The sequence below is a fragment of the Terrapene carolina genome, unplaced genomic scaffold (assembly GCF_002925995.2).
Source record: "Terrapene carolina triunguis isolate 2854851 unplaced genomic scaffold, T_m_triunguis-2.0 Scaffold146, whole genome shotgun sequence".
NCBI lineage: Eukaryota > Metazoa > Chordata > Testudines > Emydidae > Terrapene > Terrapene triunguis.
In genome coordinates, this window is record NW_020664497.1 from 357,823 (window position 1) to 380,384 (window position 22,562).

Consider the following 22,562-nt stretch of genomic DNA (forward strand, 5'->3'; position numbering starts at 1 on the left):
TGCCAAGAGGCACATGGTCTCGGGAAAACACAGTCATCCCTTAAACATGCATCCTATGCCAGAGATGAACAAGCAATAACAGGTTTATAGCACTATGAATGAAAGTATGAAATCAAAAATGATAAGCTATGCCCTAAAGAACTATTTTAATGACTGCAGAAACCAAGAAAGGAAGATTTTTCATTCAGAAGTAGCAGAGGTTGAGCTAGTTATGAGATAGCACATTAAGCATTCTTTTCTATAGCTTCAAAGAGTATATTAGTATGCTCAGCACATCAGGGAAATTGTAAACCTGTATAAAATCTTTGAGATCCAGTGATGCATGCCCCCGAGGGGAAACTCAAGAGCTCAGAGGGCACAAACAGTACAGCCTTTTAAAAACTAGGCCAGGGATCGGCAACGTTTGGCACGTGGGCCGCCAGAGTTAGCCTCCTGGTGGGCCGTGCCGGTTTACCTGCCGCGTCTGCAGATTCGGCCGATCGCGGCTCCCACTGGCTGTGGTTCGCCGCTGCAGGCCAATGGGGGCTGCAGGAAGCTGTGGCCAGCACATCCCTCGTCCTGCGCCGCTTCCCGCAGCCCCCATTGGCCTGTAGTGACGAACTGCAGCCAGTGGGAGCAGCAATCAGCCGAACCTGCAAACGCAGCAAGTAAACAAACTGGCCCAGCCCGCCAGGGGGCTTACCCTAGCAGGCCGCATGCCAAACGTTGCCGATCCCTGAACTAGACCAATACAGCAGAACCTCAATGATACGAACACCAGAGTTACAAACTGACCAGTCAACCACACACCTCATTTGGAATTGGAAGTACGCAATCAGGCAGCAGCAGAGACCCAAAAAAGAAAAAAAATCCAATCAAACAAAGCAAATACAGGACAGTACTGTGTTAAACAGAAATGAATAAAAAATAAAGGGAAATCGTATTTTTTTCTACATAGTAAAGTTTCAAAGCTGTATTAAATCAATGTTTAGTTGTAAACTTTTGAAAGAACTACCATAATGTTTTGTTCAGAGTTATGAACATTTGAGAGTTACAAACAACCTCAATTCCTGAGGTGTTCATAATTCTGAGGTTCTACTTTATTTTTTTTGTTTTTGTTTGGCTGGACTGTTTAAAGGACACACAAAGAGCCACCAATAAGTATCTTATATACACTCTGGTGCTGAAACCATCAGAAAAAAATTAATTAGAGTACTTGTCTAACCAACAATTATGTTTTCAGACAGTCAGACCTAGTCGCTAAAAAAATCTAACTATTGACTATGCAGGGACAAAGCAGCCTTGCACAATCATAAGCAGGATATCATCATTAAGGGTGCGATTTAGTCACGGATGTCACAGAACCCGTGACTTCCAAAGACCTCTGATTTCAGCCAGCGCTGGCTGGAAGCTGCAGGGAATTGGGGAGTAGCCCCACCGCTTCTGGCCGCCAGGGGGGACCCCTGCCATCGCGGGCGGCAAGAGGGACACTGGAGCTCCCAGCTGCTGAGAGAGGCAGGGGGGACCCCAGCAGATTGGAACTCCCAGCCCCTCCTTCCCCCAGCTGCCTAGGCTACCGCATTTTGTCATGGGTATTTTTAGTAAAAGTCAAGGACAGGTCACAGGATTCCGTGAATTTTTCATTATTGCCCGTGCCCTGTCTGTGACTTTTATTAAAAATATCCATGATAAAAACTTAGCCTTAATCATAATAACTGGAAGGCATAAAATTCAAGTTTTTCTGCTTTTGCTTTGTGGGTATCCAAACACATAAGTTGTTCTCTTGCTCTATTCTAGTTTTGAAATCTACATTAATTCTTTCCTTGGTAATCTGAAAACATCTTGATGCTTTTGTAGCACCTGTGGTATATAGAGGATTAACTGTGTGTGATCAACAGGGTATTAACACAATACACACAATTCAACAGTCGCAGTATTTCTCCAGCTTGACAGTGTCACTTCAACAGGCCCTGCAGTGATGTCTCAAACACTCAGGCACTTTAACAATTAAGACTAGCCATTCATAATTGTCAATATATAGATGAACAATTTCAGAGAAATCACTGCAATAACTGATGCAAAAACCTGAGATACTGTGCTTTAAAAACATTTGATAAATGGTAAAACTTCATTAAGACTTTAAAGAGCTAAATATATGGACTTTGAACAGAAACACTATCTTTCTTCATTGTACAGAGATGGAGTATTTAATACAGTATTTAATTTAATACAGTATGTAACAAGTAGTGTTAAACTAACAAACTAGTTTAGCTAAATAGTCAAAAAGGACTGAAAGTCTGATTTTAAAATGCAAGCCAATTCTGAATTTTGTCCGTCATTAATCACCCACCTTATTGTGCTTTCATATTGTTCTAGAACATTGTATTTTACAATAACTCCTCACTTAAGTTTGTTATGTTCAGGAAAAATGCAACTAAGCGAAACGATATTAAGCAAATCCAATTTCCCCATAAGAATTAATGTAAATAGGGAGGGGTTAGGTTCCAGGTAAATTTTTTTCACCAGACACAAGACATTATATACATATACAGTATATATTTTAAACAAGTGCTAATCAGAGTGTTGTCTGGGGACCTGCTCATGAGCTCCCTGAGCTTGTCCTAAAACAACCGTGTTGATAGCAGGTGGGATATTTCCCAGAGAATCCCTTGCTGCTAAATGATGAACTAGCACTTGGCTGAGCCCTCAAGGGTTAACACATTGTTGTTAATGTAGTCTCACACTCTACAAGGCAGCACCAAGGAGAGACAGTAGTTGCAGGGCAGCGGCTGCAAACACTTCCCTGGGGAAACTGAATGTGATGATGAACCCACGCTATCCCTCTGGAGCGCACCACTCCCTCCTCCGGATGGTGCATGCATGGCTGCACAGGCCCCAACTTTCCAAAGTCCCAGGGGCGCGGAAGGGTGTGTGTGCTCAACTCCCGGCTCTACCCCAGGCCCGCCCCCACCCCAGCCCTTCCCCTGAGCGCATCCTTGCTCCTGCCCCCCAGAGCCCCTGAACGCCCACAAAACATCTGATTGCTGTGGGGGGAGGAACCGGGAGGGAAGGGGGAGGCTGTGCTTTGCGTCCTCCCTCCTCCCCTTCAGAACCTCATGAACACCCATGAAACAGCTGATTGCTGCGGATGGGAGGGGGGAGTTGCTGATCCGTGGGGCTGCCGGGGGCGGGAGGGTGCTGGGGGGAGGGACTGGAAAGGAGCTGATGGGAGGTTGCTGACCCACCCTGGTTCCAAGCCTCCACGGCCAAACAATGTTATAAGGCAACATTGTGCAACTTTAAATGAGTATGTTCTCTAATAGGTCAGGGATGTAACAACGAAACAATGTTAACCGGGACGACATTAAGCATGGTCAGAGTTACCAGGGGCTAACGACCGATCTCCCTGAAAACTTGTTTGTGGGTCTTTATTTTTAAATACTGCTGTGAAAAGAGGAGGACATTGGACCAACGGTTTAATGCAGTTTGAATATGACCATACTATTTGTTCCATTATATGCAACACATGAAAACATGTCAAATGACTGCTGAAGCTGCTTCTTTTTTGGAAATTGGTCATATCAACTAAACTTTTACATTGTGATGTCTGAAGAGGAAGTCTTCATACTCTTTTTTCATAAACATGACCTAAAACACCATGATTAAAGTGCTATAGTTACATACACAATTAAATAAAATTAGAGGACTAGTCAACAAGGCAATAAATCTCTGGCATAATGTTGGCTGGGTTTCCGCAAAGAGCAAGGAAGCTCTTTTACTCTGAAGCATTTGCTCAGAACTTACATAGTGTCCTATGGTATTGGCGTAGGTATCTGCAATCCAGGACATCTCCCTCTCACCTGTGCTCATATCGGGGGCAGGCACATCAATACCAGGCCCTATTAGCAAGAGTAAAAACAAGTATCAAGGATTAAATACAAATATTTATCTTCAAATTCTCTATCTCCTCTCCTTGGTGTGACAGCTGGGATTGGTTGAGATGACCTAATTTCATATTTAAACCTCAGTTATTCAAGGAAGAGCAGACCATACTTTTAACAACTGTGGATTTTAGACACCATATCTTGTTTTAGTAACCTGGCAAAACCCCTTTAAGCTATCGAAATCATTGACTATCTGGTCCACATTTTATTTAATCAAAAATGTAGTTAGTAATAAAATAACACATTAAAAGTGTGTTTGTGCTTTTGCTTTATTTATCTGGTATATTTCACATAGACCACAGTAGAAAGGAAGGAGAGAAAAAGCTACACATATACAACTTATACTTGGCATACCTACACTTGATTTTAAATGTAAAAGCCGTATACTTCAGTTTCATTCTTCTTTACATCAATGTTCTGAGTTTGGGTAAATTTTCTTGCTTGCAAATACTTGATAGGCTGTTCTAGATATTGCTGTCTAGTTTATTGATACTCATTTCTTATCAGAGGTAACCGCTTAAAAATGGAAGAGGCAAGGCATCTTTCATGAAGAACATTCCTGGAGGCATCTTCACGTACCACCCTACCAGTAATTTTATGTACTCTTCTGGGTAACTGCTTATGGACTGTGCTAAGCCAAACTATTTGAAATAAACAAGATCTAGATATCCTTGGCAAGAATTTAAACAAACCAAGCCCCCTTTTAATTTTCCAAAATTTCAAACAAATTACACAGCATCTCATAAAAAAAAAAATTTAAAAAATAAATAAATCAGTAAAGACATTCTATCTAACCATTTCAATTGTCAATGCAGCTTAGCTACCACTAAGTACAATACACAAATCATTTACATTTTGATAAATATATTTGTATGGACGCTGACAGACTCTCATGCATCCTAAAAAACACATACTTCTGCCCATGTAGACAGCAATAAAATGGAAGATACATGAATATGGTTGTTGGGACATCTATTGGGACTTTGTTTTCTTAAGAGATCAGGAATGAAAGAAAAACCTTGCCTTATTCCTCTCCTGCTCCTATGACACCAAGAGCTCTTTGACTGCAAGTGTTCCAGCATCAGTTCAACTGGGAACTCTCTTCAAGTAGATAGGCTTAGGTGTTCAAAGAGATTGAATGAAATGGGTCACCTATAAATGTCCCCACACAGGCTATGGGTTCACTTCATTTCTTTTGAAACCATCTGTGTGGTTGCTATGGGGTGGATCTTCCATTTCCTTCCTCTGATATCAGCCAAAAGCCTTGATTTTGAGACTACAGGAAACAGGGTAGTAGTGAACAGTTCACTCTAAAAGACCATACATAACCAACCATATTTCAAGTGTGACAAATTACGTGTTCTGAGCTAACCATAAAATAAGCATAGTGCTACACTTATCACCTAAACTATTTTAAACTTTCATAGAAAGTGTACTGCAACTTGAGAGTAAACAGGAAATTTAATTCTTTCTAAATGGCAATGTCATTACCTTAATATGTACAAGGCAGAATTGGCATAAATCCTTTATTGCTAGGTATTCAGCAATTTGACATTAGCTGAAGCATGTTTGCATCACAGAGCCTACATCATACTAAAGATACCAAACACCTTCTTAAAAGCAGAAATTCAAATAACGATGTGCATCAATCTCACATTAGACCAGAAGAGGTTAATAAAAGCCTGTAAGCTTAATTTGCCTTACCCTGCTACACCCACAGAAGATGTCAAGCATGGAGGGAGAAGTTAAAAGGGCTGAACCCAGCTCAGTTGGGAGCTGACCAGGAAGGAGAGCAGATGGCTGGCTATCACTCAGTAAGAGAATTCTGCAGCGAGAGAACTGGATTTGGACTGTTGGCAGGCAGAGCCCCCCTGAAGGTAGGCCTGTAACAGGGATCTCAAGACAGTTGGGAAGGTAAATGGGAGCAAGTGAGTCCCCTCAGAATTCTCTATTCTGCAGAAGGGGCTGCAGGAAGACTCCTGCAAGGTCATGGACTGCCCTGTCAGGGAACCAGAGAGAACTCCTAGAGCAGAACCAGGTGGGTGGTAGAAAGCACTAAAAAGCTCTGCAGTGAGCCAATGGAAGAGGCTTAGAGACAGAGGCACTGATACACTGTGAACCCAGGAAGAGGCTATGGGCAAGACCCAAGACAGGGCAAGTAGGAAGTGGTGCAGGGATATAGCAAGGGATCTGTGTAGTCAGGCCCTGATTGCTTAGAAGAGTCCTTGGACCAGAATCCACTGGAGAGGGAGGGCCAGAGTTCCCCTACCCACTGAGGAAGGTGGAACAGAAACCGCTTTACCCCTGGTCAGGACTATTGAAAACCCCTGATATCCAGAGTAAAGATCAACAAGTCCTGAGTTGGACTGAAGGCCCAATGTGAGATTGATGAACTATTGTCTTACTCTGCACTATATCTGACCCCATCAGAGGCCAAGTCTCAAGAAGTGTATCACAACAGGGCTGGAGCAGCATGTTTACAGGATACTATCTAGTCTATATTGCTAACACACATGAAATTAGATTCCCAAGTTACAAGTTTACTAGTATCAGGGGCATAGCCACAGGTGAGCCGTGGCCTACCCTCTTAACATCCAGACCCACCCAAATCTGAGCAAGGATGTAGTGCTGCCACAGCGGCCCGAAGTGTCACTTGGGCACCTGAAATTCAGGATGGAGCTATGCGCCCACCCTTCAGAAAGCTACGCTCCGGCAGCTCTGCCTTGCCATTTTCTGAGCCGCCTCACGCGTGTGCCCAGCTCAGCAGGTGAAGCCCTGTGCAAGGGGTGCCAGAGCTAGAAAGAGGGCATGGCGTAGGGGGAGAAGCTAAGTTAGCACAGAGTCATTGCTCGTCCATCCAAAAGTCAGGGCCCACCCAAATTTCCACTCCTAGCTATGCCACTGACTAGTATCACTGTACTTACATACCAATAAATCCCTTCTTTGCCAGCTCCATAGTAAATCTTCTTGTGATCTTTTCCAATTCATTATCCTATTAAGAAAATATAGTAAGTGCCAAAGGAGTCACCAGGATTTGGTATAAGTGTTAAAAGTCAGCCTAAAATTTCCCACAAACATCATAGTTTTTTTTTTAAATAAAAAGCTGTTCATGCGTTTACACGTCGATTTCCATAGTGTCTGCCTGGTAACTCCCTTTTTTTGTACGGTCAGTATAGTAGGTGAATTGCCTAGGGAGGTCTCATTTTCTTTATGTATATTTTTAATTATTCAAAAGAAATCATGAATGCAGCAGGGAAACACAGGTAAGGACACTGTTTGGTCAAATATTTCAGTGTTTAAGAAAAAACTTGTAAAACAACCATTTTCCTAGCAAACAAATGTAATATAAATTAGATGTATAGTAGATGACAGCAATCAGTCCTGATTATTGCATAATTAACGCAAAGTTTCAGTAATTCATACAAATATTAAGTTTATTTGAACTTTGACATTTCATGTAGTGGCTATTCTAGTTCTATAACATTTGATTACCGGAAAACATGGCTGCAATTGGCTCACTTTAAAAACTAGTATGCAAATCACCCACATTATATAATACTTAAGACTTTAAAAATGTGTCAACCTCATTGCTAAAGAAAGTTTATGGTACACTAAGTGCAAAATTATTCTCAGAAGAAAGGTAATGTTTGGGATTAAGCTTTCTGCATGAATAGTATCATTTGAAAAAAAAAAAATCTAGGCTGCAGACTAGTTGCATTGCCTTTAAGTTTCAGGGAAAGACTTTGCAAATTAAATGATATAAGAGTATTTGACCTTTTACACAGGGAGTTCTTAAATATCAAATTGTTTTTGATACATCTTTGCCTGCCAGTTGTACACAGTGTATTCCTGGGGGAATTCTGCACCAAAAAATTAAAAATTCTGCTAAACTCTGAAATTTTGTCAAAAAACACACAATATAATCACTCCAGTTTACATTATTTTGGTAATTTATTTGAAAATACCTGTCAACAAGTATGTCAACAATACACACAACAACAACGAAAAGATTTCCCCAGGCATAGACAGTTAAAGAAACCCCTATGACCACCCAGTTCCAGTTGGGGGGTACTGGAGGGGGCTGCGTGGGGGCCCCCAGAGCTCCCTCTCCCCCTCCTCGAGTCCAAGCACAGGGCATCCCCCTACCCCAGAGCCCAGCCCTGGGGCATCCCCTGGCCCAGACACCTACACACCTCCAGAGCCTTTACTCCCCCCAGCTTCTTTACTGTCCTGCCAGGGGAGGTGGTGTGGTGCAGCCCTGCCCTTCCTCACTCTTTGCCAGAGCTGGGTCTCCCGGGCCCTCTCCTGTCCCCGGGAGAATGAGGATGGGGCCTGGCAGCCAGAGTGTGCAGCCTCCATCCCCACTGGGCTGGGCATGCTGCTCATTGCCAGCAGGACTCTGCAGAGTCCAGCAGCCCCTAGTGGCAGCCAGCAGCTCTGCAGCCCCAGTTCTGTGGGGGAAAACATGGAATTCTGTGCAAATTCTCCCAGGAGTAACAGAGAGACTTCATTTAATCCAGGGGTGGGCAAACTTTTTGGCCCGAGAGCCACATCTGGGTGGGGAAATTGCATGCAGGGCCATGAATAGGAAGGAAGAATCCCATGCACCGCTACAGGCTGGGGACCGACTGGCTAAGCAGCCATTCTGCAGAAAAGGACCTGGGGATTACAGTGGACGAGAAGCTGGATGTTGCCAAGAAGGCCAATGGCATATTGGGCTGTATTAGTAGGAGCATTACCAGCAGATCGAGGGAAGTGATTATTCCCCTCTATTCGGCACTGGTGAGGCCATATCTGGAGTATTGTGTCCAGTTTGGGGCCCCCCACTACAGAAAGGATGTGGACAAATTGGAGAGTCCAGCAGAAGGCAATGAAAATAATTAGGGGGCTGGGGCATATGACTTATGAGGAAAGGCTGAGGAAACTGGGGTTATTCAGTCTGCAGAAGAGAAGAATGAGGGGGGGATTTCATAGCAGCCTTCAACTACCTGAAGGGGGGTTCCAAAGAGGATGGAGCTCGGCTGTTCTCAGTGGTGGCAGATGACAGAACAAGCAGCAATGGTCTCAAGTTGCAGTGAGAGAGGTCTAGGTTGGATATTAGGAAACACTATTTCACTAGGAGGAGGGGTGAAGCACTGGAAAGGATTACTTAAGGAGGTGGTGGAATCTCCATCCTTCGAGGTTTTTAAGGCTCGGCTTGACAAAGCCCTGGCTCGGATGATTTAGTTGGTGTTGGTCCTGCTTTGAGCAGGGGATTGGACTAGATGACCTCCTGAGGTCTCTTCCAACCCCAATATTCTATGATTTTAGGATAATGTAGGGCTGGGGCAGGGGGTTGGGGTGCGGGAGGGAGTGCAGTGTGCAGGAAGGGGCTCAGGGCAGGGGGTTGGGGTGCAGGAGGGGGTTCGGGCTCTGGCCTGGTGCTGCTTACCTTGAGCGGCTCTGGGGTGGCAGTGGCGCGCAGCAGGGCTAAGGCAGGCTCCCTGCCTGCCTGCCCTACCCCCATGCCACTCCTGGAAGTGGCCAGCACCACGTCCCTGCGACCTGGGGGAGGGGGAGGACAGAGGGCTCTGCGTGCTGCCCTCGCCTGTGGGTACCTCCCCCGCAGCTTCCGTTGGCCACGGTTCACCGTTCCTGGCCAATGGGAGCTGCGGGGGGCGGTGCCTGCCATCGAGGCTAGCGCGCGGAGCCCTCTGCCCCCCCACGGGCCGCAGGGTCATGGTGCAGGCTGTTTCTAGGAGCAATGAGGGACCAGTGGAGGCAGGGAGCCTGCCTCAGTCCCGCTGTGCCATGGGGCTGGCTATCCGGCAGGCCGGATCCAAAGCCCTAACGGGCCGGATCTGGCCCGCGGGCCATAGTTTACCCACCCCTGATTTAATCTCTTCTAAGGAAGAAATAGGTGGATTTCTACTGAGCTTTCAATGCTGTCCTACAAAAGAGCTTTCAAACTCTTCCCGTTTACACAATATATGTATATAATTTAGACTTACGGTATAGTTCTTGGTATTGATCTTAACACCAGCCTTTGCACCGCCAAATGGCACATCTGTAAAGGAAAAGAGTTTCATTTTTCAAGATAAAGGTAGAACAGAAGTGACAAGATCTTTAAATTATGCAAAAAAGGGGGAGCTTCTATAAGTTTGTGTAAACATGCGTATTTGAAAGTTATCCGTCACTAAACCCTCACTGTCAACTGCGAAGCTGACTCTGCCACATCCACAGCACAATTTCACTAATATGTTCACTAAAAATTTACATTCTGTTCATACAAGGGGCAGTCTTTTCAGATCAGTTTGAAGAGGGTCTTCTAAACTCAGGAAGTCTAAGATCTATTTAAATCTATTTCCTTCAAGTTTTGCTGTTTATTAAGGACACTTTTGTTAAAATACAATCTTAGACCTTCCTTACAGCCCCATCTACTCAATCATGAAATAAGTCCTTATGGTCAAGTGGGATGTTGCCATGTGGTACTAACATATTAAGCATGGGATAATTTTACTGAGAGATGAAGCACAGTAGAAGAGCTGAATGTAGAGAACAAAGTACTATTCAAAAACATGTAGCTTCAATAATAGCAAAGGAAATACAGCACTATAGTTACTGGGTAAGCATTCAAAATCACTTGTTGCAGATTTTAACAGGTTAGATTTTAGTAAAAGGAGATTAGTATCTAAAAATAACAAAATTCAGTCCTTCAGCTATTTCACAGTGATTTAAATCAATGCTAATTCGAATAATTATTATCCGTACTTGACAAACTAGTATCACTTACCAACCACAGCACATTTGTATGTCATTAGAGAGGCCAAAGCTTTCACCTCATCCACGCTAACATCTGTGCTGTAACGAATACCTGAAAAACAAAGGAAAACAAACAAGAAGAATGAAGTGAGTTTGCAATTAGTATTTGAAAATTGCAAACAGCAACTCTAGGACAGTGGTCTCCAAACTTTTTTGATCGCGCACCCCATCAGTAAAAAAATTGAGCATGCACCCCCTGCCACGCCGAAGCAACAACAAACAAAACAAACAAAAAAGCTCCTCCTGCAGCGCGCCCCACTTTGGAGACCACTGCTCTAGGACACCAGCCCACTACATGCAAGTGGGCAATCTCTCTCTCAGCTTGTCAAGATTGAAGTAAGAGATGATGTACAACAGCTTCAAAATAACAAAAGCAGTGTAGGAAATAAAATACAAATCATTAACTTCAAGTTAGTTGTTTCTGGTCGTTTTCAATAGTAGAAATGAAAGGGGCACTTAATGTACACCATATAGTTAACTTAGGACAAATGGTGTGCCATTAAACAAGGGGCAGTTGAGAGGTATTAAAGGAGAGGGACAGCTTTCCTGTAGTAAAGGTTTAAAGCTTGACTGTTCTAAGTGCTCTAAAATACATAAAGTTAATCAGATTGCCTTGAAATTTGGTGTGTGTCATGGAGGTACAGGGTAGAGTCAGTGTTCCAAGTTTGGGTCCATTTGACTACGAGGTTCTAGAAATACATCCCCCAGAAACAGAACAGCTTTTCTTTATGTTGATGCATTCTGGCAACTTTTTTTTTTTTTTTGCGCTCACGGATAGATATCAACTTGCACAGGATACCACCAAAAGCTGTTCTTTCCCCTATCATTAAATCCACAGACTGTTCTCATATCCCACCTCACAACTGAAAATACCCATGGGAAGATGACCTCAGTGCCCTGCTACTGACACAACCTACACAATTCTGTACTGTAATGATGAAGACTGGAACCTCAAGGTACACATCCACCTCTTTCCTTTGATAAAGCACACAGGGGAATCAGATCCAGATTTCATTGAATCATAATCACAACTCTACTATGCTCCTCAAACTAATCCCCAGATCGCCTCATCACAATCACAACTCTTCCCAAGCTGTTCCAACTTATTCCTTTACCATTCTGTACAGCTAGGACAGTGAATGCAGCTTGAGTGCATACAGATAACTCCCAATGGCTATTGCCAGCTTGGGGGGAGTGGCGGGGGGCGCAGAACTAAGGTTTACCCTACTCTGTACTTCCTGGTGTTCAGAAGCTTGAGTTTTGCTGAAATCAACATTCTGGAAGGACATGAGCTATCACTGGGCAACCTTAACTCTGTGTTAACAAAGCTTGCCATTTAAGAATCAGTAGCTTCCAGAATGAATCATTCAGCAACATAATGCTAAAGCTTGCCAGGATCCCTCTAACCCTAAGCGTTGCAACTCATTCACTTTATAGAAAATGAAGTGATTTGTCACTGGGCATGGAGACTTTTACAATAAAAGATCTTGAATATGACCTTGCAGGTAGGGTAATGCAAAACAGCTTTTGTAAAATTTGAAGGGCTTGTAATATTTTGTATCTTTCTGACTTAGAGGCAGTTCAAAACAAACTGGAAGCTAATTTCACAAAGGTTGGGAATATAAATTGTGTCTAAGAACTTTTATTTTTTTTCTGATTACTGAAGCTGAAGACAGTGTGTCAAATGTCAGAAATTGGTTTTTAATTCTTTTTATATTTAATTTACATGGCAGCGTCATACTGCCTTACCAAGTTGCAGCTGCAAAGTAGGTAACTTTTTTTAGTCAACCCTAACTGGGTACATAAATAGAACTCTAGATGCTTAGACTTGCAGTTTAGAATGTGAACTTAGTGCCCACAAAAGCCAAGGGATAACAGCACAAGGTTGCAACCAAAAGTAGCTACTATGCAAGTTTCTCCCACAGCTCTACAGAGTCTAAATTCTAACCTACAATGATTCTCTACCCTAGTCCTATGATTCTTGAGCATAGGCTGTAAATTGTGCCAAACTGGGGAGGGGGAGGTGGAAGGCTGTAGCAGGGACAGAGTGTACACTAGAAACTAGAAAGACTCCACAGATTTCCTATTATCCAAAGAAGAGCACAAATCCAGGTCCTCAGACGTGAAAAGCATTATCCAAAGTAAACCCCTGAGCTCCTATGAAAGCCATTCCTGAATGCACTGGAAATGATCCCAAGTCTACAAAGAAACTGAGTGCAGCTCAAAAGTTGGCAGCCAAATTTCTGCCCTCCTATGTGAATATACTTTTCAATAAGTCTAACAAGAGTTATAGGGCTGAATGCTTCCCTCAGAACAGGCATATGATTTTAGTTTTTATCTGACAGTAAATTAAAAAAGACTGTTAGATTTTTCATTGCAAATTCATTACATAAATGGTTAGTGTTGAGACTAGAAATACCACAAACTGTTAGAGGAAATTTTAAGTTTTAAAAAAGGTGCAAAGCATTAGAATAGTAATGTTTAAACTTTGAAATGCAGTTTACATGTTCTCCCCAATCTTGTTCTGATAACTCAGAGGAAGCGGAATTCATTACCTTCCTGAAAATACTTCATCTGGAACGTATACTACATACGGCACAGCTTGTTCTGACTGAGAACAACATTCCATTTTTGTTCAGTTTTTCCTGACACACCCATCTTTCTAGGGCATGCTTGCCACTCAGTGTCAAACTAGAAGTGGCTGAAGCACCATCTACACTAAGTAGAAGCCAGCTTTTCTGTAACTATGCTTATTTGACTTAGTTACAGACTTCTGTCCACACAGCAGCTGTTTCAACAATATGTCAAACAACATTTCTACAGAGATGTAGACTACCAGTCCAAGTCCATTTGGCCATGCAGCAGAAGACCAACTTTGATGTAGTGGACAGACCCAGTCTCATACTAGTTTTTTGAATGGATGTATCCAACATTTGAAAAAAAGAGACATTCTATGCTTGCTGAACTTGCTGGACACTGATGCAATTATTTTTCTCAGTTTAAACAGGGTTTAAGCCAATATTTACCAGTGTCCTGTCCTAAACTAGTTTTTCCTGGGAAATTGCCAGCCCTTTGCAGGAGGATGCACAAAGATAAGACTTAATTTCTAGTATACTAAGGACTTCGGTGAAATCTAGTTCGACAACTTCCTAGTTTGGCAAAAGACTCAGTGCAAATTAGATTGGGAAACAGCATTGCTATGCATCTGGAAATCCCTTCTGCACTGTGTTCCCACTTCTGAAAACTTGTGCACATTTTTCACATTAGAATAAAGAACAAAGCTTGAAGCAATCCAACAGTTTATGACACTCCAAAACATTTAAGAAACACCATGAAGACTATCACATACAAGCTGCACACCAAAATTAACATTTTAAAAATCCTAGCATGGCCCACACAATGTCTCTTGAACCAGTAACTTTTAAAGACAGTTAGACAAAGTTATCTTTTGTAATGAAAGCCTTAAGTTACAGCATGACTCACAACCATGGAAAATACTTTCCACTGGAAAAAACCCAGAAAGTCTTGTTTATAAGTGAAGGATTTTCTTTCCCCACCACACCCAAAAAAAAGTTAAGCCAAGCCACAGTACAGTAAGTTATTAGTTTCTTGTTCCTTTTCTTTACATTGTTTAAATTGCTTCAAATTCCAACCTACTTTTCTATTTAATTGCTGAAGAATAGGGAAAGACATTCATATTGCAGGGTCTCAGCTTTTAAACCCAGACACACACAATTTTCATTACTGGTCAGTAGTACATTAGAAGAAGAATAAAGGACTGATTCCCCCAACCTGTGACTATGATGTAGAGAGACAGGCCAGAGGCAAGCCAGTCAGCTGAATCACCTTTAGTCTGAATTGTTAGAGAGGTTAAAAATTAGATCATACCAGAAATATTTAACTGTATAATACATCAGGAAAAGCCCAGGGGCTGCAGGGACGTGGTGCCGGCCGCTTCCGGGAGCGGCACGGGGCCAGGGCAGGCAGGGAGCCTGCCTTAGCCCCGCTGCGTGCCACTGCCACCGCAGAGTGGCTCAAAGTAAGCGGTGCCGGGCCGGAGCCTCCACCCCGAAACCCCTCCTGCACCCCAACCCCCTGCCACACCCCTCCTGCGCCCCAACCCCTTGCCCTGAGCCCCTTCCTGCACACCGCACCCCCTCCCACACCCAGCCCTGCATGCAATTTCCCCACCCAGATGTGGCCCTTGGGCCAAAAAGTTTGCCCACTCCTATCTAAAGCCACCAAAGTTGAATGTGTACTCAACAATTACCCCTCCAACATATAACAGGACAGAAGTTCAATAATTTTTGGATCGGAAAGAGTAAGTGGAGGCTTTTGTTTTTTTCCTCATGTATTCAAGAAAGGAAGCCAAAGAAAATCTTCTCTACTGGACATACTAAAGCCTAAATCAGATCACACTCTGGCAGATCCCTAGAACATATTTTTAATGTTTGACAAACTCAGATTTCAAAACAAACTTGCACATCTCTGTGTCCAAGTATCACCCTCTAAGGGTCATGGATGATATATTCACAGATGCTAAAGCCACAAGGGATCATTAGATTACCTAGTCCAGTGGTCGCCAACCTTTTTCGTCTGGCGGGCGCCAGACGACGAGCCACGGAGGACCGTGGCAGCAGATGAGCATCCGCCGAAATGCTGCCGACAAATGACAACGTCAATAGGCGTCGCCGCCGAAAGCAGTGTCATCCAGAGGCATTGCCGCTGAAATGCCACCGAAAATTGGCGGCATTTCAGCGGCGACGCCTCTGGATGCTGCTGCTTGTCAGCGGCATTTTGGCGGATGCTTGTCCACCAGCCAGCACACGGGCGCACTTAGACGCCCCGGCGGGTGCAATGGCGCCCACGGGCACCGCGTTGGGGACCCCGACCTAATCTGATCTCCTATAGATTGCGGACCATTAAATTTCACCCAGTTAACCTCTGTATTAAGTTCAAAAGCTTTTATTTGACTACAGCATAGCTTCCAGAAAGGATCCTTGGACACCAACAAACAATATAGCAAGATGAAATGGAAACTTTAGATCTGAATTTCTTCTCTTTACAAGTCCTGAATCAGTTTAGATGAGATTTTTGTTAAAGGATGTGTCAAAATAGAAGCTACTTATAAGCATAAGAACATCTTTTGGATTCTAATGTCAATGGAGTCTGTAATGGTGCTCTTATCTACAAATCATACTCCAGATGTACAGCAGGCGTATTCACCCTAACCAGTTTAAATAGGAATTACAGAAATGAAGAGAACTGTCATAAAACAGGTACCAGCAGGTACCCCATGAAAAACCTTGATTTTTTTAAGTGAAAAAATTAAATCAACCTGGCTTCTAATCCAAGACCTGAATGTGTACAAGTTTTAATGTTAGGCATATTAATATGCCTTGGCTTCCGAAAGAAACTGACAGTATGTTACTTTTAGACACTACAGAATAACCAAGTTTCAAATGCGAATTAGATTTCCAGGCATACTGAGAACCTAGTGATGATTAATAAAATGTACCCATTTGCAAGTGGATACATTCAGAATGTTTCTAGATCCTTTGAGTTTAGTTATCCCACAGCATGATCTCTACATTAGATACTCCAACGTCTACAGAATATAAAGTTGTCCTTCCATTTAAGGAGCAAATAAAGGTTCTCTAGTCACCATAGTAACACTTCATAGCAAAACATCCCAGACCACTACTCCCACTGAATTAAGCTTCTTACAGAACTCAGCAAGTTTGAATAAGAGTTCATCACGACTTGGAAGCGTCCTTCCATCTGCTGGTTTGAATCCACTCATGTAAAGTTCAGGGTTTTGTTTTCTACTTTGAATTTCAACTCTTCAAAAAAACAACCACACACACCCCACAAAAGAGAATCAAGATTGGAAGGGGATACAAGCTTCAGGCATTTTTTAAAGATCATAATTTGCCCCCCCCCCTTTTTTTTTTTTAAAGTGTACAAAATGTACTTGTTCTGTACACCTCTCTATATGCAAAACATATAGGTATCAGAAAATAAGCTTTTTCATGGCAGGGACTATCCAACTCTGATTGTACAGCACTTACCACAATGGGGTCCCAGATCCCAACTGGGACTTATAAGAGCTACAGCAAACAGATATTAATTGTAATCCCACATTAGAAACAGCTCTTTTGATGCTGCAACGATCAGTTTAAATCAGCTTTCATTGATATAAAGTAATTCTGCTATAGATACTCATTTTAGATATGTGATCTCCTGGTAACATTTTCACATGGGTTAAGTTTGGGAAGAGTACAAGGGAAGAGGTTAGTTGGTTTTTGTACTAAAGGATTAGTCCATATTATGGATTAACCTTCAATTGCATATATAAAAGTACCACAACCACCAGCTTTCATATGTGACACTAGGAATAGAACTCTTAACTGCCTGCTCCAACATGATTCACAGGCCTCTTCAGAATGCATGGTCATTTTTCCACATGTGAAAGTTAACCCAGAGGTGCACCAAGGGTTCCATACCAGGACCTGTGTTTAATGTTTATTAATCAGCTGGAAATGGGGGTGAGCAGTAAAGTGGCAAACTTGCAGATGGAAAAAAAAAATAGGTTATTTTAATGAAACTCTAGAGGGACCTAACAAAGCTAGGTGAGTGGGTAATACAATGCAGGATAATAGTCATTGTTGACAAATGCAAAGTAACTTGCATTGGAATAAAGAAATTTAACTACTCATGCTCATTCCTGGGTTCTAAGTTAATCACCCAGGAAAGAGCATGAGTAAACTACATTAAAAGAAAAATAAAAAAAAAAAAAAGGAATAAAATCCCTCTTATTCCCAGAGATTACCCAACCACTAAACTAACAAGTGGTTAGTTAGGGTTAGGAAAAACCCTCTCTGTGGGTAGATTAGTCTACAGTTGTCTATAATAGTGATTCTTCCATTTTACTTTGACACATCTACTAAAGGTCATTGTTAGAGCAGATACCAACTATATGGACCACCAGTTTATTTCTCTGACAATTCCTGCATTCCTAGCAGAAACAGCTCTGCTACTTCAGACCTACTTATCTGCACGTACATTCCCTCTTTGGATGGCTTATTTCTTCCAGGAGAGCAGTGAAACAAGACTGGGTTTATTAATGGCCTACAAAGATTCATTTTAATAAGCAGTACTTGTTCAAGTGCACAGAACATTAAGTAAATCATTCCCTACCAGCAACCAGAGAAGTCAACAGTAGCTCTTCAAATCAGATATTTAAATGTATACCCACAATTGCATCTGTTCTAGCATGCCTAGTTTCAACAAAAGGGGAATGCTAAACCTAAATGATAATGCTAAGACCTAATGCTAAAATAAGGAACCATTATGTAAAATATACACACAAACTTAGCTATTGGTAGAAGTTGTATCACCATAACACGGCTCATTTTAAATTAATGGAGATATCCCATCTCCTAGAACTGGAAGGGACCCTGAAAGGTCATCGAGTCCAGCCCCCTGCCTTCACTAGCAGGACCAAGTACTGATTTTGCTCCAGATCCCTAAGTGGCCCTCTTGAGGACTGAACTCACAACCCTGGGTTTAGCAGGCCAATGCTCAAACCACTAAGCTATGCCTCCCCCCCCTCCTGTGTTTTCCATAAAAGTGTCCATAACTTGAAAATTAAGTTATTAGCTTTCAGGGTTCATTTTAGGTTGCAAGTGTCATATGGTGTGCAAAATCCCATCTGCTGTATGGCCCCCACTGACAGCTAGTAGCGTGAGCTGTACTAGAACTGGTTGACAATTTTAAAGTCCTTGTGGTAAGGGCCTGTAACTTTTTAAGGCCTGATCTACATAGTTTTTGCACTGGTATAATTATTTGAGCTGGGGTTATTAAAAAAAAATAGTTATACCAGTACAACCCCTCTTTCTACCGACATAAAGATGTCTTAGATCAGTACAACTTATTCCCCTTCCCATACATGAATAAGATATTCTGGTAGAGGCACCTTTTATATCAATATAATGGGGGATGGGTTTGTACACTCAAACTATATGGGTATAGTTAAAGTAGTACAACGTGTATATTTATAGATTAGGACAAAAGGGACCACTGTGATTATCTAGTCTGACCTTCTGTACACCATAGGACTTTCCTAAATTAACTCCTGTTTGAGTTACAGCATCTCTCCTGGAAAAGCATCCACCTGAGTGACATAGCTTACATCAACCTAACACAGTGTCTACACCATGCTATGTCGGCTGGAGTTGCTCTCCCACCAACTTACCTTCCACCTCTCAGCAAGGTGGAGTACTGAAGTCAATGGGAGAGCACTCTACCATCAATTTATCGCATTTTCACCAGACCCAGTAAATCGACACTGCTGCATCAATCGCAGCGGCACCAATTTAGCGTACCAGCATAGGCCTGGTCTACACTAGGCTTTTATGTCGAATTTAGCGCCGTTATATCGAATTAACCCTGCACCCGTCCACACTAGGAAGCCATTTAGTTCGACATAGAGCTCTCTTTAAATCGATTTCTGTAATCCTCCCCAACGAGAGGAGTAGCGCTAAATTCGAAATGGCCATATCGAATTAGGCTAGGTGTGGATGGAAATCGACGCTAATAGCTCCGGGAGCTATCCCACAGTGCACCACTCTGTTGACGCTCTGGACAGCAGTCCGAGCTCGGATGCTCTGACCAGCCACACCCCGGGAAAATTTGAATTCCTTTTCCTGTCTGGGCAGTTTGAAGCGCAGTTTCTGTTTGGACACCGTGGCGAGCTCAGCAGCAGTGGCAGCAGTGGCAACGATGCAGAGCTCTCCAGCAGAGATGGCCGTGCAATCCAATAGAAAGAGGGCCCCAGCATGGACGGATCGGGAAGTCTTGGATCTCATCGCTGTGTGGGGAGATGAGTCCGTGCTTTCCGAGCTGCGCTCCAAAAGACGGAATGCAAAGACCTATGAGAAGATCTCTAAAGCCATGGCAGAGAGAGGCTACAGCCGGGATGCAATGCAGTGCCGCGTGAAAATCAAGGAGCTGAGACAAGGCTACCAGAAGACCAAAGAGGCAAACGGACGCTCTGGATCCCAGCCCCACACATCCCGTTTCTACGAGGCACTGCATTCCATCCTAGGTGCGGCCGCCACCACTACCCCACCCCTGACCGTGGACTCTGAGGATGGGATATTGTCCGCGGCCGGTTCCTCCGACATGTTAGCGGACGGGGAAGATGAAGAAGGAGATGAGGAGGACGAGGCAGTCGACAGCGCTGGCACCGCTGATTTCCCCGACAGCCAGGAGCTCTTCATCACCCTGACAGAGATCCCCTACCAACCGTCCCCCGCCGTTACCCCAGACACAGATTCAGGGGAAGGATCAAGCAGTAAGTGTTTTAAATATCTAAACATTTATTTACAACATAACTGGCATATTTAAAATATTAACAGTGGGTAAAGTGCTTCAAAACATGTAAACAGGAAAGTCAAACAAAAGGGGAATCTGTGCAAAGTGTATCATGATTAGTCTGTCTTTGGGCGCCTCAATATGTAGTCCGAACCATTTTCAAAAAATTTCACAATGTCCGCTTCATGATTATAGTGCCCAAAACCCTGCAGTCATTTGTCCCTCCAAGGGCACCTAAGCCAAGAACTGGTCAATGTAACCGGGGATAGAGGCGAGATCCTCCGGGGAGAACTCCTCATACGCCTCCTGCAGGTGTTTTTCCAGCCTCATGAGCAGGTTCCTGGGCAGGGAGAGCTTATTAGGCCCCCCGTGGTAGGACACGTTTCCCTGCCACAACGCCAGCAGGTACTCCGGGATCATGGCCTTGCAGAGCATTGCAGCAAATGGCCCCGGTTTCTGCAGGCTGTCCCGGAGCATCTTCTCCTTCTGGCTCTCCGAGACCTTCAGGAGGGTGATGTCTGGCATGACTCCCTGCTGTGAATTAGGTAGGGGAAAGTTAGTATTGGGACTGCTTGCCCGTCCCTTTACAGAACTGCAACCGCCGGTTTACAGCCACGCGGTTTACAGCCGCGAGGGGGTGGGACAGGGCCAGAGTTCATGCTTGCAGGATTGCTGCCAGCAGAGACTCGCGTTGCTTTCTATGTGAAAGGAGGCCAGTGCCACTCTTAAAGTTTTAAGCGGCCACAAGTCTACGGCTTACCATGTTTGCCAGCTAGACAAAGTCCGGTGTCCAGCCCTGCTCCTCAGCTCGCCACAGCAAGACCACAGGCACGGTAGGCGAGGGCCGAAAATTCGACCTTGTCCTCAGTGCGCGTGTGATAGGTGCTCTGCATGGTCTTGTTCACAGAGAAAGACTATGTTCTCTGTTCACAGATACATTGCTCTGTCTCAGGAATTCACTCCCTTTTTCCAATTCCCACAGCCACATCTGCCCAGAGGCTAGCGCACATTAGGAGGAGGAAGAAGAGGACACGGGAAGACATGTTTGCTGAACTAATGGGATGCTCCCGAGCACAGGCAGCCCAGCAGACACAGTGGAGGGAGAACTTGTCCCAAATGCACCGGGCAAACATTGAACGGGAGGAGAGGTGGCGACAGGAGGACAGGCAGGCTACTCAAACGCTGCTTGGACTAATGAGGGAGCAAATGGACACGCTCCGCCGCCTTGTGGATGTTCTGCAGGACCTTAGGCAGGAGGAGAGAGCCCCGCTGCAGTCTCTCTGTAACTGCCCTGCCCCGCCACCAAGTCCCATACCCCCCTCACCCAAAGTCCAAACACGGAGGGGTGGAAGGGGCCGTGAAAAATTTCACTCCACCCCTGCGGACTGCTCTACCACTAGAAGGCTCTCATTCCCCAAAATTTGAAAAGTCCTTTCCTACCCGCCTCACACAAGACCCCGTCCAAGTTTCACGCCCCCGTTCCATGTGCGGTTGTTAATAAAGAATAAGTTTCTGTTCATTTCTGTTTCCATCCTCTTCTTTTGGAGGGGAGTCTGTCTGAAGGGGGGGGAAGGGGCTTGGTCATTGGACAGGACAGTCACCTTTAGCAGGGGGCAGGTGCAGGAGCAGGGCACATATACAGTGCAGTGACTAGTTATCCTGGTAGGTGGTTTTCATGTTTTGTGTGGTGGGGGGGGTGGTGTTGCTCTGTGACTTGGTGGCGGGGGAGGGCAGTTACAGATCTTATGCAGCGGTCCTTACCCTGCATCACAGAGCCGCGCAGCAGGGGATCTGTAACCCTCCTCCCCCTGCAAGACAGTCACATAGCCGACACATACACGCAGTCCCGGCCAGGAGGGCTGGCAGGCTCCGTTGAAACAACCAGTCCACCACCGCGGAGCCTGTCATTCCTGGAGTTTAGAAGCATCATTTGCATCACAACCCTAAACCCGCCCCCCGCCACAGTCTGCGTCCCAGGTTTAAAACATTCCGGCGAAAACAGTAATAAAGACAACGGTGTCCATTAACAAAACAGAACAGATTTTATTTTTTGGGAAGGGGGTGAAGGGGGTATGTAATTGGAGAGGATAGTCGACGGCAACTGGGTAAAGAAACGGGGGCAAGTTCTGCTTCTGTGTCCACAAACTTAAAAGTCACTGGGTACCCTGCTCAGCCTTGAAACTGGCTTTCAAAGCCTCCCGGATGCACAGCGCGTCCCGCTGGGCTCTTCTAATCGCCCGGCTGTCTGGCTGGGCGTAATCAGCAGCCAGGCTATTTGCCTCAACCTCCCACCCCGCCATAAAGGTCTCCCCCTTGCTCTCACACAGATTGTGGAGCACACAGCAAGCTGCAATAACGATGGGGATATTGGTTTCGCTGAGATCACAGCGAGTGAGTAAGCTTCTCCATCTCCCCTTGAGACGGCCAAAAGCACACTCCACCACCATTCTGCACTTGCTC

At 44.2% G+C, this 22,562-nt stretch overlaps 1 protein-coding gene across 1 annotated transcript in view; it reads right to left on the reverse strand.

The window, feature by feature from the left end:
* Window positions 1-22,562, reverse strand: part of GLUD1 (glutamate dehydrogenase 1) — a 53,606-nt gene that overhangs the window by 19,578 nt on the left and 11,466 nt on the right. Inside the window, exons 2-5 of the mRNA XM_024209911.2 lie at window positions 10,696-10,776; window positions 9,914-9,969; window positions 6,852-6,915; window positions 3,784-3,878 (exon numbers count right to left, since the gene is read on the reverse strand). Coding sequence (XP_024065679.1) covers window positions 3,784-3,878; window positions 6,852-6,915; window positions 9,914-9,969; window positions 10,696-10,776 — 296 coding nt within the window. The remainder of the gene's footprint in view (window positions 1-3,783; window positions 3,879-6,851; window positions 6,916-9,913; window positions 9,970-10,695; window positions 10,777-22,562) is intronic.